The following is an 18,169-nucleotide window of genomic DNA, read 5'->3' as shown; positions in this document are numbered from 1 at the left end:
TTCCCTTAATGAGACTATCGAATCAACTTAGGTTTAAGTATGCTCTTCTAGAATCGAGGCAGAGGAGACAAGCAATAAAAAAATCTCTTTACCTTGTTTATACACAAGAACAGAATCTAATTTATTTGTGCGCCCATCTGGACTAGATTGCTCATTTTAAGTTAATTTAGCAAATGATAGACTGCTACGGCCTTTTTTTTTTTTTTTTCCCCCCCAGGAGAAGAGGTTGACAGGCAGCTGTGCAGAGATGCCATCTACCCGATCCCGGTGGTGTGCGAAGCGCCGTGCCCCAAGGACTGCGTGCTCAGCACGTGGTCTGCCTGGTCCTCCTGCTCGCACACCTGCTCCGGAAAAACCACAGAAGGGAAGCAGCTGCGCGCCCGCTCCGTCCTGGCCTACGCCGGGGAAGGTAAGGGCTCGCCCTCTCCTCTTGGATTGCCAATCCTCCACTGCCTCTGTAATGTCAAAGTAATTTCTTGCTCAACAGAAACAAATTGTTAGGTGACATTGCGGGGTTTTAAATACAGCAAAATTGTTTAAATGGTTATCCTACATTTACTCCTGGCACCTAAAGCTCTTTTAAATAGGATTTATTTTCTCATTTCAGTTACGACATTTTTTTAGTGTGCCTAATGTTACTGTTTCTATTTCAGATATACGATTTCTTTTTTTCATTAACATTAAACAAGACAAACTTTTCATCCGATACAGATTAACAACGCTAATTTATGTCCAATTTGGGAAGATATAAGTATCCTGAATGCTGAAAAGATGAGAATTTTAATGCTTCAAATGTTGTCCAATTTGGAAGGATATAAGTATCCTGAATGCTGAAAAGATGAGGATTTTAATGGTTCAAATGTTAGCAAAAGGGTTTTGTAGTTTCTTTTCTCTAATTGGTAACTTATGTTATCCCACTAACATTGTTATTCATAGCAAAACTTTGGGTTTTGCCCTGCAAGTCTTCACTCTTGAATGGTTTCCTTTTGTTCAAGTGATCCTTGTGCAGTGTCTGCAGCATATGCAAAGAGAAGACATAGCTGGAATATAAAGGAGAAGAGAAAGCAGGTTTTAGATACAGGTTCATGGCTATTCTTTGATGATTTTCCATGGTTCCTACAGCTCTTTTTGTTTTGGTTTTAAGTACTTGGAAGGGTGGGTGGGTTTAGAGGAAATGTATTCTGTATATAACATGGTTCAAAAATGGCCATATCAAGTGTGCCAATGCCTCATGCAACACCAGGAGCCAGGAGACATAGCCACCAAAGAGTTCTTGGAAGATGTTTACTCACATTTATTACTGACAGAAAAGTTAAATGCCTCAATATAAAAGGATTACATGCATGTGTTAGTCCTTCTTTTAAACTATTGACCATTTTATTACTTTATCTTAAGATAAAATTTAGCTGAGAAATGAAAACTGCAAGGTAGGGAAGCAATGAAATGGAGTATCTGTACACTTTGCTGTTTGCAGACACAGCTAACATTGCTATAAGTGTACTCTGTATCTGGCAGAATTTGGGTGATTGTAAAAAAAAACATAGAGCACTTTCAGCCTTTTCTCTGAAAAGAATCTTTGCTAGAAAGGTAAGTGGCAATCAGAACTGTACTCTATTTTAGTAGGTTATGCAAATAATAAATTACTTAGATGGATCTAATGTAACAAAGTAGAAACACTTTTAAAATGATAAAAAAATCGGTTTGCAGTTTCCCTTTTTTTATACAGTGTGTCAGACTCATTTTGGGGGAAACACAAAGCCATATAATTCAAATAAACATATATTCATGTGCTTCTTGCTTGTCCATGTAGGTCAAGACAATAGATTTTCTATATACTTTTGTAAGTTTCCTGGAGATAGAAATTTAAATCCTGACAAGCATGCCATAGAAGTCAAAATCTAAATTACTGAAAAAATTATTCCACTTTCTTATGCTTAGTCTTAAAAGTTCCTGATTCGGACTTTCATACTTAACGCAACCTAGGTTAATTTACAAGGCTGCAGATGCAGCAAAGCTGTTCAGCATTATCTGGATTTTGGATATGTGAATTTTATTAATATTTGTTGTGCAGTGATCAGAATCTGCACAGTGATCACAAAGACTGACAGTTCTCAAACCACAGAGGCTGTAGTGAAGAAATCCCTAAAATAAGGCTGAGAAAGGTAACTGATTACCTGGGTGCTGTAGTGCTTCAGCTTTGCTCAAACCCTGCCTTCTTTCCCACTGTTTCAGATGAAGTTATTCTGTGCTCTTTTTAAGGATGCAAGCTGCTAGGTCTGCCCAGCTTACCCAGGAGTGCACTCACATCTCATCAGATCTCTTCAATATAGTGCTCCTTTGCACTCCATACAAACTCAGAGAATGAAAGTATATGCATAAATGAAAGAACCTTCCAAGGTTTAGGGTATTTTTACAATTTTAGCTGGAAAGTACTTTTCACCTTTTCTTGTATTGTATTAAAACATTTATCAGTTTAACTTTTTTTTATGCTTCAGTGGAATGAGAGTTATTTTCATCTTTCTCCTCATACTCCTGTTATGCCTCTTAGTCATTTGTTACGTGACAAATAACTAAATGACTTTTCACCTCCAGAATCCCATGACTGAGATCAGCTGTGTTCCCAAAACATAAAATGCTGGGTGCTGGGAGGTCATTTCTTGTTCTAGGAGCACAGAATATATTCATGTGTTTGAATATCTGTATTCCACTGATATAAAAGGAAGCTTCACATTGAGCATTTTTTGGAAAACTTGCAGTTCTCAGTTCCATTGAGAACTTAGAAAAAATGCCCAGAACTGTAGATAGGAGCTCTGCAAGCATCATGTAAAACTAAAAATTCCAAGTCTCATAAATGTAAGACCAATAATTCCATCTACACTTTAAAGCTGAGTTCTGAAAAGAGCTATCAGTTCTGTTCAGGTGAACAGTCACACAAGTTTTCTTTTGGATTTCTGAACCTTTTCTTGAGCTGTTGGTATGAGAGACAGACCAGGCTAGGTAAGCTATTCCATAGTAATTTTTGTATCCTGTTGCCTTGAGTTTTTTACTCAAAACACAATAGGACAAATATATTGTGAATAAATATATACTATTCCTATTATATATCAGGGCTGGATATTAATTAAAGAAAAAATAAGCAAGACTGCTGCAAATCCATGAATAAGGCTAAATTTGTATTCTAAAATTACATAAGGAATCCAGGTGTGAGTCCTTGATCACACACATCCTCCTGCTAGTCATTCAGTGCACAAGCCTAGAAAGATCAAAGCATTGCAGGCATTGCATACACAATGAATACTGCAATCCTCATTCATTTGGGTACTTAAAAATGAACAACCCCTGAAATTTTTGAGGCTCTATAGATACATGGGAAATAGGTTTTTTATCTGGCTCTCAGATGGCTTTTTATCAAGTATTGTCTGTGATTGTTCAGTTTCTCTCCTCTTTGAAATGAAAAATACTATATTCTACCGCTTTTCTTGTTAATATTGGCATATAACTGTCTGTAATAGAGCTATGTCATTTCACACCTAAGAAAATTTTTTTCCTCTTAGTGCCAATCTATCTCTGCTGCTGAATTGGTTTGAAGAAATCATCAAGTTTAGCTGACTGACCACCAGGAAACAACCACAGTCTAATCAATTTTTTATATGATTTAGAATAGGAATAATTCAGTAGTACTATAATAATTCCTCGGTGTGAAGAGTAGGTTCACAGAAAAACTATAAGCTCTATGTAAAATGCAACAAATACAAGCCATATGTAAATTACAACAGTGACAAAGTTTTCTAATGAGCTCTGGGATACCAACTGCCCCTCCAACACCACACTGATTTCTGCTTGGGCCAGGAGCTGACCTCAGTTGTACACCCTCTCATCATCATTTTCTCATTCCAAACAAGACCTTTCCATGTGCTCAAACCACGTGCTGCAGAGCCTCAAGCACAGTGTGGTCATGCACATCTGGGATGGGCTTATTTACTTGCATTCAGTGGAAAGAAAGGAGTCTCTTCACAAGATAAAGACTTACTGTGCTATGTGAGATGACTCCATGTGAAAATGAGTGTCACAATAACAATTCTTTGATATTTTTTTCTGAGATCATTGTCCTCAGCTCCAAGGTTTGAAAGGCAAAGTGATTTATAAATTTGCCTGTCTGTGAGACTGCCTATAGTGTTAGCTCATTTGTGTCACTGTCAAATATATCTTCATGGTACAGTAAGAAACTCAGAAAAGTCACTGTCTCAAAATAAAAAATGACAGCAAAGGGCACAGCAATGTTGCCTGATACATCATACAGTTGTTCTGCATAAATCCAGTAAGGTATTGTATACAGCTCAGCCTATCTCTTGAATGTAGGGTGTGTCTACTTTTGGTGTATACTCTGTTTAATATTTCTGTTCTTCGTTTTACTCCCTGCTTGCAATAAATCTTATATAATGAGTAGTGTGCACTAAGACAGTTTCACATTACTGTTGGACCTGAGACTCAAAAGTACTGAATTAATCTTAGTCTTTCAGTAAGTAATAAATATGTAGATTGATTCTGTTTTGATTATACACTGCCATAGACTGGAAAATTGGTGCAATACAGAATAACAGTAATGTTGTAGGTACATCCTAAGTTTTATCAGTAAAACCAATTTTGGAAAAGGAAAGATTTAACACCCCAAACCAAAACCAAAAAACCAAAAATGCAAAAGAGGAAAATAATGCAAAGAGGAAAATAAGGCAACTTAAAAGCTTAATTTATTAAAATGAGAGAGAAGGGAAATTTTTTTTATTATTATTCTCTTAGGGCAGGGATGCATATGCACAGCAGTGCTTTGCTATAGGTGTTACATGCTCATAGATCAGCAAAATGTAATGCCAGAAGGACTATTTGGCATGACCATGTAGCACAGAGCACTAAACATCACAGTTAGATAGTATAGAATATCAGTTGTCCATCTCATTAGATATTCTGTTTGACAGGGACCAACAGCTCTTCTCGTCTATCTGCAAGACTGATTTATTGAATATGTAAGAAATAGCTGGATCAAAGGAGTTTCTTATCAATACTTTTCAGATTATTGTTTATATACTTTATTCCTGTTAAATTCCAATACAGTTTGACTTCATAGTTGCAAACAAGAAGTTATGCTTAGGGGTTTTTAATGTATTTACTCTTCCTCCATTTATTGAGTTTGTTTTTAATTTTTGTTTTTTCCTGGCTTGAAATAACAGTGCTTGGTAATTAAATCCGAAAGCACAAAATTGAGTATTTATTTCAGCAGCAAATTGCTCATTCACAAAAGAATAAATTTTGGAGAACATGAGGTTTTTCATGAAACAGGAATAAAAAACCCCACTTAGTTTTGGAACTGTGAGACCTGAATTTTCAGGCAAAACTTACTAAGTGACCTGACACCTGTGTGAGAAAGGTGAGCCAGGGCAGGGTGTGTTACTGTTCTTTTGCTCAGGAGCCCATCAGCTCAGATTGCTGACTGTAGTGAGGGTCAGGGGTTCATACTCTATCCTGGAAAAGTCTTGAGGACAGAACTCACATTTACCACGAGCCCACTCTGCATCCTGACCTGTTGTGTATTTTGGACAGGTCTGCTTGGTTCATGAAACTGATACAAACCAGGGGAGGAAGCATCAATGTTTGCAGAGCAGGAACAGTCTTGGTTCTTTTTTATTAGTTAATGCTGATAATCCATATGACTTCTCTAAAAGTCTGTCTTCAGGAAGTGCAGCTGCCTTGAGAAATGCCTACCTCCTGCCTACAGCAAAGAAATGAGTAGCACCCATTTCACTCACTGGAATACAAGAGGCACTTCAGTCATGTGTTTTCTCAAACTTTAAGATTATTCCAGCTGTTTTGAAATGCAGTTATAAAACTGCATTTTGCCTTTGCAAAAACGAATTATATCAAAGTGATTAATTAAAATGATTCTAAATGCTTTAAAAAATGTTTAACGTTTTGAAAGTTCAAAGTTATTGAATCAATGTCACCAAAAAAAAATTTAAAATCCAATCATTGAATATCCTAGAGCAGGGTGTCTTACCCCTTTAGCAGCTCCAAACCAGGCAGAAAAGTAATCTAAGTGTATGACAATTCTGTCAGCTATTTTATGAGCAATATGCAAGTCCTGCAAAGCTAGTTTTTCCCTTCCAAGCCTACTTTGCTTAAAAATCCAAACCCAAAACTAAATGCTTCAGCCCCAATTGGTTTTTGTATCCTTGAAATTATTATTTTTAGTACTGCCAAGAAGTTATTTACTGTCATCTGATCATTTATTATTAAAGGATGTGTTTATTATTGTTTGTCCCTTTTTCCTATATTCTGATGAATTCAAATGTCTATTCAATTTTTTTTTTTCTGTGACACTCATTAACTTTTACATTCCTGTAAAACCTGTCCTCTACTGGGGATATGCTCATAAAGTTGTTACCCTTACACAGATGTTGTAAAGGGCATCTCTAACTGCCAGTTTTCCAACCCCTTCTGCATTTTCTGTACCTAGTTAAATTGGAGGAAGCACAAGAGAATGCTGTTTTCCTGGACAGAATTGCACATTGATTTTTATTTTAGTAGTATTATTTCCACATTTTGTTCAGTCTTTGCATGTTTTTTAACTCCTGGTTTAATCTGAACAGAACTGGATTCCCACTGAGCTGCAGACATTCATGCCCCAATGTTTTTCATTTACAAGTCCCTGTCAATCTCTTTTTTTTCCCCTGAATATATATTCTTGCATAGCTGCTGAAACTGAACCTAAGTTGTTACTCTATTCTCAAATGTCTTAAGAACTGGTGCCTGTGGCATTCAATATTTTAAACATATTTTCAATATTTTAAATCTATTTTAAATCTATCTTTTAAATATATTTTAAGCAATTCTGATAGACTTGAGTTGCATCCATTTTGTACCAAAAAAATTCAAGTTACTCTTTAATTAAATTCATGTATTTGTAGGTTTTTCTAATCCCGCTTTGCAAAGTTTAATATTAGCTAGTCTGTGGCATGAAATTTCAACTGATATGATGTTTCCTGTTGCTTATTTGAATCAATATTTTTAGGAAAAAGCCAGAAATTAAAAATATTCCTAGAGAAATAAATTGAGAATCATGATTTTATCTTGTGTTTTCATTAGAATGAGCCTTTTCTCATGTTTGCTGCAGATCTAGACCATGCAGAGCAGCTTGGAGTATAAAGTATTTTTTATATTGGCAACTTGACTTTCTTGAATTGGAGTATTTAAAGCATCCATTGTTTCTTTGGTTGCATATACTTTTTTTGTTTAATTTCGATGACGGGTGCTTAAAACCCCCTCCCTCCCACATATCTGTAGAGCAGACAGTCAACCTGAAGTTCAGTGCTGGGGTATAAATATACTCTATAACATGCATTTGGTGGGAGCATATACTATAGAGAAAAGTCATATGGATTATCAGCATTAACTAATACAAAGCTCCTCTTTCAATTGTGTCTCTTACTTTTCTTGTCTTTGAGAGGCTAAAATGTTGCTTAGATTTTTTGCTGCCTTTCCATCAGTTGGAGATAGGAGTCCCATTGTTCCTTTAGGCCAGAATCTCAAACCTAGGTTCTAGTAACACCAGATATTTAGCGGGCATGATGTCTGCTTGTATGAGACCATGTGATGAGAGAAGGGAATAACAATTCATGCAATATAAGGTCTACTCAGTGCAAATTTCAAATCACCCAGTGCAAAACCACAACTAAAGAAACTACTTAGTGCAATGCAACACCTGCTCACAGGGCTGGACATGGAATAGCCTGTGATGAGCTCTGGTAGGAAAGACCTCTTCATTTCTCCTGGAGGACTGGGAGGCCAAAGTGGGTTTGAAGTGCTTGAATATAATGAACTGAACATACTATCAAAGAGACCAAACACAACAAAGATAGCATCATCTGAGCTTTTCTTCACAATCATTGACACTTGATTGCATTTTAATCTTAACCTGCAATGGGCTTTGTTATCTTAATCTGGACCTGGAATTTGCCAGCTGTGCCATCCTCTTTGGATTACATAATATGGATAAACATCCACTGGGAGCTAGGACAAGAGCTCCAAAGATCTTTTCAATTCATCTGTGAATTAGACATAAACAGTGGTCTTTGCACATGTATGATTAGAATAATTGACCATTTCTTCTGTCTACAGCCTTCATACATCGTTATGTGTTCTCTTGCAGCCTTTTCTAGAGAACCTAGAAATAAAGGGCTGTAGATCCCTTCAAGCACATTAGTATTATAGAAGTTATGGTTATTTTGTTATCCTTTTGGTACAGACTTACATACTGTCCATGAACAGTCTGTTCTGTGTGGCTTGTTGACCAAAATTTGTCAAAGTCAATATTGGGCATATGAAGAGGAGGAAAAGGGAACAGTAGTTCTTTCATGTAATCAAACTGATAATATATAACTAAGAAAACTTCAAAGTGGGTTTGTGGTATGTGTTTTTTTTTTTTTTTAATAAAAATTGTATCTCCTTCCAGTGAAGGATCTTTTTCCCTCTTCCATTGTTGCAGGAGGGGTACAGTGCCCGAACAGCAGTGCCCTCCAGGAGACGCGCAGCTGTAACGAGCACTCCTGCACGGTGTACCACTGGCAGACTGGCCCGTGGGGACAGTGCATAGAGGACACCTCTGTCTCTGCTTTCAACTCCTCTGCCAGCTGGAACGGGGAGGCCACCTGCTCCGTGGGGATGCAGACAAGAAAGGTCATCTGTGTCAGAGTCAACGTGGGACAAGTAGGCCCAAAAAAGTAAAGATCTTTAAAAGTGTCTTCATGCTGTAATAATGTTTGGATTTTACTGCTTTATATTTTTATCACCAAAAACTGCTTGCAAAGGCAAAAATACCCTCTTCTGTGTGTTCTCATGAGGGGACATTTCATCTACTAAAAATACAAGACTGGCACAAGAGGAAGACTAGACAATACCTTTCTCGGTATGGATTTTATTGGATGGTATTTATGATGGTGGTTCTGCTGGGAGCTAAATAAATCCAGTTGGCTCCTTACCGCCATCAGCTTGAGTCACAATAAAATTCTTGGAGTATGTGTGGGAAATGCAGAGCAGCACCAATTCCAAGATCCTTGTGTTGCTTTCAAACAAGCAACACGCTGTATTGATTAGTGCAGTTCCATTCAAAAATAGTGATATGAATCTAAATACACTAAAGCCCTTCTCAGAACCAGACCAAGGAGCTGCAGCCCAGTGAAAAATGGCATGACATTAATTTGAAGCATCAGTTTGAACATTAGTTTGACAAAATTTGGGGGTTTTTTTCCCCACTTATGTGTTTTTTTAAAGTTATTTCCTTGGCCCAGTGATTTGGCTTTACAGTTTAATGTGTTACCAGGGTTAAATACAGATTAGCTGCTAGTAAAATGCATTTGATAATATCTTTGTAGGGATTTGCTGTCTGTAAATATATCCCACTCAGAACAGATTCAAAACTCTAAGAACTGGTAGCAGAGGTCATTTAGAAAGTTCATGAAGCAGCTATTTTCACACAAAATGTTTGCTTGATGCCTGCCATTTGCTGTTTTATTCAGCTGTTGATTTAAGCCTAATTTACTTTAAATGGAAATGTGGGGAGTAATGTCTGCACATTCAGTAATCTAAATTGTTGTGTATCTGTATTAAGTTGCTGTTCTATTTAGTCATGATAGAATTATCTTTTGTTTGGTATATTTACAGAAAAAAAAAACCCACAAACCTCTAATGATTTATCATCCTTTTAAAATCTACTGTAGATGCCTCTACCTTTGATTTGATGTTAAATTCTGGGAGGAGGACTGTTTTATTCTTTCATAAATGAATCATGTGAAGTGAAAAAAGGTCCTGGTTGTTCCTTCAAATTGTCACATCAAAATCCCTGAATCATTTTTAAAGACCCAGACATTTAACATGAAAATGTAAATAGGAACCTTGTTTTAAACTCCCCTTAATAAAAAGGATTACTGTGGTATGATACAATCAATATTATTGGCCTTATCTGCCTCACAAGTTACAGACTCCAGCATGTATCTTTTCTGTTTAATTTGACCTTGAGTAAGGACTGCAAAAAAATCAATACTTTGCTTTAAGCCATATATAGTAAATACAAACAATATAAAGCATAGAAATGGTGTTCTAATTGAACTAATTGCCTTGCCTAAGTATCTGAAGAGCAATTGTAGTGTTTAGCACTCCTGAAAGATGAAGCTCTCCATAAAATGGTGAATGTGTGTATTTCAGACTGTTTTGTATGCTTATAATTTCTCCTGTTTTTAAAGGGAAAAGCCAATGCAAGAAAAGCCATTAGCAAGCCAACATTCAATGCTTTTCAGAAACATTTTTTAATTTTAATCTTAAAGAAAATTTCTGACAACTTTGTCAATATATGTGATTGGAAGCAGAGGTTTTGTTTAAGTGTATCTGATCATAAACACACATCATATCTAAACATACCCTTGCATATAGAATCTAATTTTATGAATCACATAGAACTGAGGCACAAGTTGACTAAAAATTGTAGAGAGAACTTACAGAGGGGCAATGGAGATTTTTGTTGCTACAGCTGTGTTATTTCATGTTTTTTCACATTGGTGGGAGGGGAAAAAAAGAAGGGGTGGAGATACCATTTTAAGAGTGCACCAAGGAATTGGTGCTCGTTCATGGTAATTGATCACATACTGAGAACAACATGTGAATTGACAGGAAAATGCAGAGATGTCTGATGGAAAGCATGCACAAGCAAGTATTATTGTTGAAGAGTATGTTCCTGTAAAACTGCAAATCAGCTTTTGTCCTCCTCACATTGCACAGGCATAGCTCTCTGCTGGCCATGGAGACTAGATTTTCCTGATATTTGACCATTAGACTTGCCTCTCTCACCTCTCTGATCCCAGTTGCCCTGGACTGAAAAGAGGAAAAGCTAATCATAGTAATGTTTTTCTATAATGATCCATAAGCTCACAAACATGGATGTTATGTTTTTCTTACATCTTTACATATTCTTTAGACAGTCCACAGTCTGTATGTTTTTGGAGCAATAGAAATTTTGAAATTATTTCAAATATTTTCAGTACTTCTGAGAGAGTTATTGTATCATTCTGAAACAAGCATTGTGGAGAGAGTTGTTTTTCCTTGATGAAAAAAGACAGAATCCCCACAGAATGGGGAAAATGACCTGGGTAATGAGTCCCATATGTGGTAGTCCAATAATCCTTTTTATATGCTGATCAAGACTCTCCCTAAAACAAGTAAGGTTTTCTGCCTTTACTGACAGTCTTTCTCACTCTCATTGATCTGGCAGTTTTAAATCCTTTTCTGGTTTCTCTCATAATCACAGCCAGCTTATGCCTATTTGTTCCTGGGTTGGCAGTGTTATTTACTTTAAATATGCCTCCTTCCAGAGTTTATATTTATGATAAAGTGATGAGACCTGAAAATGTATTTTACTAGGCTAAATAATGGGATGGCTTTTCTTCATAATTATGTGAAAGCTTGAAAACTACCCTGAAAATACAAAGTCTAGTGTGGTGAGTGAGGGATGATGATTATTTAAATCCTGAGATGCAGCATACACTAGATTTGGCTTGCTTTCACCACATGTATTTAATTGCTACTAGTTTTTATGGCTGTGCTCCATCCTGGTGAATTCGGGACAACAAGCACTGTCCTCATGTGCCTACAAACATTGAGTACCTCACACAATTCACTACTTCATTGCAGTGTGATTGTTTATTTGATAATGCTTCTTTGTAATTTTTTTGTTAGATGCCCTGAAAGTCTCCGACCCGAAACTGTGAGACCTTGTCTGCTTCCCTGTAGGAAGGACTGCATTGTGACTCCATTCAGTGACTGGACACCGTGTCCTTCTTCTTGTCAAGAAGGTAATTTTATCCATTGCATGTTAATAAATTTTAAGAATATAAAGATGGGGAGTCAATTACTTGCAATCACTTTTGGAAGAATGCTTATACACATCTCTTTCTGATGGAGGACATGTAATATCTGGTATAGCTTCTGCAGGGAGGACATAGATTTTTTGCTGAAAAAACCAGTTATTTCTATCCATTTTCTATATGCATCTGTTTGGATTTTTTTCCCACATTTTGCCTAATGTCACAAACTCCCAATTGCATCTTACACAGATAAAGAGATAATTAGTTACATGGTAGACACATAGCTCTTATCACCAGCTTATCATCTTAACATCAATACTTACACAGTGTTAGCATTTTAATTGTCAGATTATGAGATGGGGTTTGGAAATACCTAAGTTTATGCTGTTTGCCCATCAGAAAAAACCCAAGTCTTTATATACAAGGAGATAGGTATAGCTAAGGTATAGCTAAGGTAGCTAAGTAGATATGCAGTTGTACATAATTTTGTCTGTCTGCTTCTATTCCAAGGAAAATTGAAGGAGAGTTAATAAATAAAATAAAATAAATAAAATAAACAGACTTTACATTGATGTGAGTGTTCTGATTTAAACATAAAATCCAACACCATTTTAATACACTTGGCAAAGCTCTTTGTGCAGGTCTCCCTTGAATTTTTATTACAATGAAATCACTCATGAAGTTAGCGTGATGCTAGTATTAGTTTTTTTTTCTCTTCTTAAGCTTAACATGAGGCACTTTTCCAATATGTACTATTACAGACAGACTCTGTAATACTCCCTGTTCCACAGGGTGCTAATCCCTGTGTGGGACATGGTGATTACTCACAGCTACTCTCAGAATGTAAAAGATATTGTTACATCAAACATCCAGACTTGGGCTGTCATGGCCAATTCTTTATGCTTGGTAAAGGACACAAGCATAAAGGCATTTTTGCAGTAATTCCTATCAGTGTTCAATGCATTCTAACAAATGAAAAAAAAGGGGTTAGGAAGACTAAATTCATAACCTTTGAAAAAGAGCGGGGAATTGAATCTATGAAATAGATATTCATTATTATATATGTGTTATTTTACAGCAGTATTAATTGTTCTTTTTGAAGTATTTTTGTTGGAGGAGATCATACTGGGCAAAAATGCCATCCTTTTCTGTTCCCATTTCTGTCGGTTTTAAGAAAGTTCTTGCTGCAATGAGCATATCTTCCTGAATATTCACCGCAAACTATTTTGCAAGCTTCTATAAAACAGTATATTTGTGAACTATGAGTGTTTTGTCTATTCAGTGAGTCCATACTACAAGAACAATTTTTATTTCATGGGGTTTACCCATTTGTGCCAGCAAGAAGGTCAGTGGCTTTGCTGGGCTGCATGTCTGTCTTGCCCCTTGTGCCAGCTCCTGGCATCTCCTGGAGCTGTTTGACTGGGGAGTGAAGGGTTTCCTCTGTGCTGAAGAGTGGCCAGGTGGTGGAGAGCCACCGCCGGGATTCTCCTACTGCTCACTCCTAATTACATTTGCTTGGCCGTGGTCCAGCACGCTTCTGTGATCAGACAAGCTGCAGCTGCTGTAATAACCCACCCAAAGCTGATATCAGCCCAGTCAGACAAATTTCTGCTCTACTGCTCTCTGTGAAAAAAATAAAAACCCTCCAAGATTTTTACCTAACATAGGCATTGCTGTGGAACTAATACAGATCTGTAGCTTTTCTCCTTATTTTCTGCCTGAAGAACCAATACCTGAAGATGACTGAAATCAAAATTCCTACAGGAACTATTTACTGTTTAGCATTAATAATGGATGACCATAATAATTAAAAACTGCAAACTGTAAAGGAATTCTAGAGTGGAATTTCTGTTTCTAGTTTTACATTTAAATGTTTAGAGCAAGCTTACACCTTCAAACTGTAAAGTGTAGCAGCAAACTAAGCAGGCTTTGTTTTTGTTCTCTTGAACGGTACATTTGTTCAGTATTGCTGGTATTGTTTTCTATTTAGTTCGGCTTTCTGGCTTTGAGATGAAATTAAAGTGTTTTTTCTATTAGGCTTAATTTTTCTGCTTATGGGTAAAATAGCATGTCAATATTATGGCAATTGGTTCCAAAACCTTGTTTTCACCCTAATTACTTTCAACCTTAAGTAGCAGCAGTAGAAACCAGCTATTCTACTCTTTGCAGGGGGTGTCACAGTCAGGAAGCAGTCCCGTCACCGAGTCATCATCCAGCTCCCTGCCAATGGTGGTCGGGAGTGCCCAGATTCTTTGTTTGAGGAAAGGGAATGTGAAGCTTCTCCTGTCTGTCATAGTTACAGGTATGTGAGGCAATCAACCATGATTTTTAAACTTGTAATACCTCTAGAGCTTGCTGAATTCCATTACTTAGCAGTAGTTGTTTTTCTACCATGCACTATTTAGAAAAGTAGGATACACATCTGAGTCAAGGTTTCACAACAGATATATAGACTCAGTTGGGCCCACAGGGAATCAGTGGTACATTTTGTTCCAGCTCCTTGGAAAGAACATTGCAAGAACTAAGCATTACTTTCTAGAATAAATTTTTCATATAAACTGTTTTGACATTCTAATCATGTAAAGCAGATCTTTCTAAAATATCCTAAGTGCTGAACTTCAAGCTTATATGTTAAGGAGAGCTGATTCCTGGTGCCACACTGTTCAGCCTACCATAGCCTTCATTTTTCTATCCCTCTAAGCCCTGAGACAGTCCAGAGCTGAAGATATCCCCTATATGCCCTGTGTCCTCTGCATTGCCCTGATCTTCATCACAGAATGTTGAGGACTGTTCCAGAAGGTGGAACAATTTTTGCTTAAGAACAGGTTTGGGTAGTTCTGTAATATCTATCTGAGTGTGTGGGAAGGTCTAGACATACAACAAGAACTTGTTGTTGATGGAGACAAAGTTTGGAAAATTCTGATGCCATTAGTTAGATTTACTTGACAAAATAATAAAAAATATTTTTTTAGAATGAATAATAGCTCCCATGAAGCTACTATCTGTTGCAGAGGTACAAGTAGAATTTAAGCTTAGCTTAATGAAAAGAAATTGAGATTAAAGTAATGTGTTGTTTTCATCATCTCATAAGAATTATCATTGCAAATTCATTAGGAGACCACACTCTATGCAACTAAAAGATATGAAAAGATTGAAAAGAGCATTGGGGAGCTACAAAAATCAGTACTCTAAACACCAGAGAAATAGAGCTCAAGAACTTTTTATAGTCAAAATGAGAGTTGGAGTTTTGTCTTTTAAAATGCTGGCTGCTCCTCATCTCTTTAGTATCTTCAGTATCTGAGCTAATGATAATGTGCTGAGCATGAGAAAGAAGAGTTGCTAGAGAGTAGTAGATGGGGTCATTTATATTTCATGACATGAACTAATACTAAACACATGTTCCATATATTTCCTTTAGCATCTTTCTGACCTGCACACATGCTGCGACAGATGGACTCTCACACTCAGCTGGCTTGTGCCTTAGTCAGTTGCTGTCCCATAGAGGCAGGTTGCAATGAAACTCGAGGTGCAAAACCATTGAGATAGTTTAAAACATGCAAACTGCTGATGGCTGGAGCTGTGGATTATTTTAGAGTTGTGACAACAGACTTGGCTGGATTTGTTATATTTAAGGGCTGGGGTATTCTGCAGCACTAGCAGGGAACTTTGTAAAAGTTTCATAGCAGTTTATATTAACGATAGAATAATTTAAGCAGTGCAATATTGCATTTGTTATTGATGGTTTTTTGCAAGTTCTTTATGTTTGTGTTTTATTTTTGATGTGGTGGACCCATATTGTGTTGGCTTTCTTAGCTGGCTCCACATTTGCAAGGTGTTGCCACTCAGCAACCCAAGATCCCAGGAATTTCCTAAGACACCCTTGCAATCGAGCAAGCCCCCTGTCCCAATTCTTTCCGGCAGCTACCTTTCCTTTCTGTTTCTTATTTCTCCTTTTTTTCTTTCTACCTTTTCTTCCTCCTTTCTTCCTTGTGTTCTTTTAGGCCCCATCCTAAAAGAAGAAAAAAAATTTAAGAGAATAGGGATAAGTTTATGGTACTGTTACTGGTTCTTTTGTGAATTGCCTGTGACGAGTTAGTAAAAATAAGCAACAGCTTATGGTGGTTTATAACTATCTAGCTGCCTGAGGTTTGATGGCTACAAGGTTTAGATGGATTTCTTCCCCTCTCATTTCAGGTGGAAGACACACAAATGGCGCAGGTGCCAGCTGGTACCGTGGTACGTGCGCCAAGACAGTCCAGGAGCGCAGGAGACTTGTGGACCCGGGCTACAAGCAAGAGGTTAGACCCTTTGTTTCTGTCATTTTTTCTCAGAAATCTATAGATGCACAGGTGTGGGAAATGCCTTACATTTTAGGCCTTGTAACCTAACATTAATTTGATCTATCTTTATGTGCATCAGCAAAGGAAAATACTGAAAGTGCTCAGGGCCATGTCTCAGTATGTTTGGAGTCTCTGCCAGCATGGAGATCCTACAGACTCTTCTGGCACTTGTTCCCTGATGCAATTTGTGTCTGTGACCCTTTATCCTTTCTCTGCACATCTCCGGGAGCATTTTGGCTATTTCTTCTCTATACTCTCAAACTAAAGCAGTTACAGAGAGCAATGGGAGCATGAGAGATTGAAGACTTTGCATTTACACTGTAGAATTCAGTGCCAGCCCATTTCTCCAGGTTGTGAAGGTCCTTTGAATGGCAGTCCTTCCAGGTAGGTACTGACTGCTAAAGCTGTCATTGTCCTCAAACTTGCTGAGCATGCTTTCTGTACAGGTTGTTAAAGAGACTAAACGGAACTGTGCCTGGAGTTAACCACTGAGGTGAAACTATCTTAACCAGCTGCTGGTTAGACTTCTAAACCACTGACCCTTTGAGCCCAATGATCCAGATACTTTTGCACCATTTCCATTATATAGCAAATAATTTTTACATCCAAATCCAGCTTTACTGTCACCTGTCTTCATGAAGAATTTTGTGGCTTTAACAGAATTGTGTATGTGTGACTCTGTTAAATATAGCCAGTAAAGGGGCTTTTTTAGGTGCATTAAATACATACAATTGGAAAATAAATGCAGTTCCCATTTACTGTTATAGTAATTGAATTGCTTTGAACTACTGGTCAACCTTGAATTCCAGGAAGGCTTTTCTCCTTTGTTGTTTCTGAGTGCAAACTTCTATTTGTTAAAGCACTATTGGCTCAGCGGATTGTGCCATTGCCAAGGAAGGACCTTGCTAACTGCAGAAGTGAAATGTTCAGGTCATTAACTTCCTTGCAGTATTAAAGGAGGTCATGGTGTACTTAAAAAGTTATGGAGTAAATCTTAAGCTAGTAGCTCCTACCACTTACTCAGAAAGTGTCACAGGAGATCAATTTAGAGCTTACCACAAAATGAAACCTTAAGGCATTGCCTGCTAATACAAAAGACTTCTGGCTGTGGTAATTATTTCAAAGGTCTATCACAATGGAGTCTATTTCTAGCAGCTCTGGAGGATACATTGCACACTGAGAAAATAAGATTTCTGTCTTTGATGGTAGGAATTCAAATAGTAAAAAGTGTTGTCTTCTGTGCTTACATGGTAGTACCTAAATCCCTTGACTTTGTCTCAAAGTCAGTTAATAAAGAAAGACAGTTAATAATAGTGCATGCAGATTGGATTTTATTATTCTTTTGTGTCATGAGAGTTTCTTAATATTTTCTTAAATGTAATTCCAAACATGTACAGGGCACACATATATAGAATAATACATGATTTTGAAATTAATGGCCATGTAGTTTTCAAATCCGTTAAAAGAGACTGGCAGAATTTCCCTTTGGTAAAACACAGACTTCGATCTTGTGAAAGATGATGTATTCAAGCAGTAATCTTGTTCCCACAAGCAGATAAAATGCAAGTAGCTCTCCAGTGTAATGTGGTCAAGTGGTAGGATGAGTAATCCTTAATTAGGAACCCCTGGAGCAGCTAAACCTGAAGAAAGCTGGTGTTTTTGATAGAATTCTGTGAATGTTTCTGAGATCAATTGTTAGAAAGGAAGATTTTTGTTTACTACTGCTTTTTGTCAGGTCTATCCCATATATAAATTCCATTGTAAAATTCACAGAGGAAATTATTAAAGTTGGAAAATGGAAGTTTATTTGTACCTCAGTCCAGAAATAAATCAAAATATGAATCTAAATGTTGTTTAGGCCACTGCGGTGTTGAAAGTTATAGGCACTAAGGACAGAGAGGGTTTTGGCCAATATTTTTTCCCATT

At 37.1% G+C, this 18,169-nt stretch overlaps 1 protein-coding gene across 1 annotated transcript in view; it reads left to right on the top strand.

The window, feature by feature from the left end:
• The window catches only part of THSD7A (thrombospondin type 1 domain containing 7A), a 254,024-nt gene that overhangs the window by 183,323 nt on the left and 52,532 nt on the right, over positions 1-18,169 (top strand). Inside the window, exons 9-13 of the mRNA XM_071429098.1 lie at positions 218-409; positions 8,537-8,771; positions 11,776-11,891; positions 14,073-14,205; positions 16,098-16,201. Coding sequence (XP_071285199.1) covers positions 218-409; positions 8,537-8,771; positions 11,776-11,891; positions 14,073-14,205; positions 16,098-16,201 — 780 coding nt within the window. The remainder of the gene's footprint in view (positions 1-217; positions 410-8,536; positions 8,772-11,775; positions 11,892-14,072; positions 14,206-16,097; positions 16,202-18,169) is intronic.

This window comes from Agelaius tricolor, unplaced genomic scaffold, assembly GCF_023055355.1.
Source record: "Agelaius tricolor isolate 1412-34295 unplaced genomic scaffold, bAgeTri1.0.p SCAF_6, whole genome shotgun sequence".
NCBI lineage: Eukaryota > Metazoa > Chordata > Aves > Passeriformes > Icteridae > Agelaius > Agelaius tricolor.
This window is presented reverse-complemented; position numbering and strand designations above follow the sequence as displayed.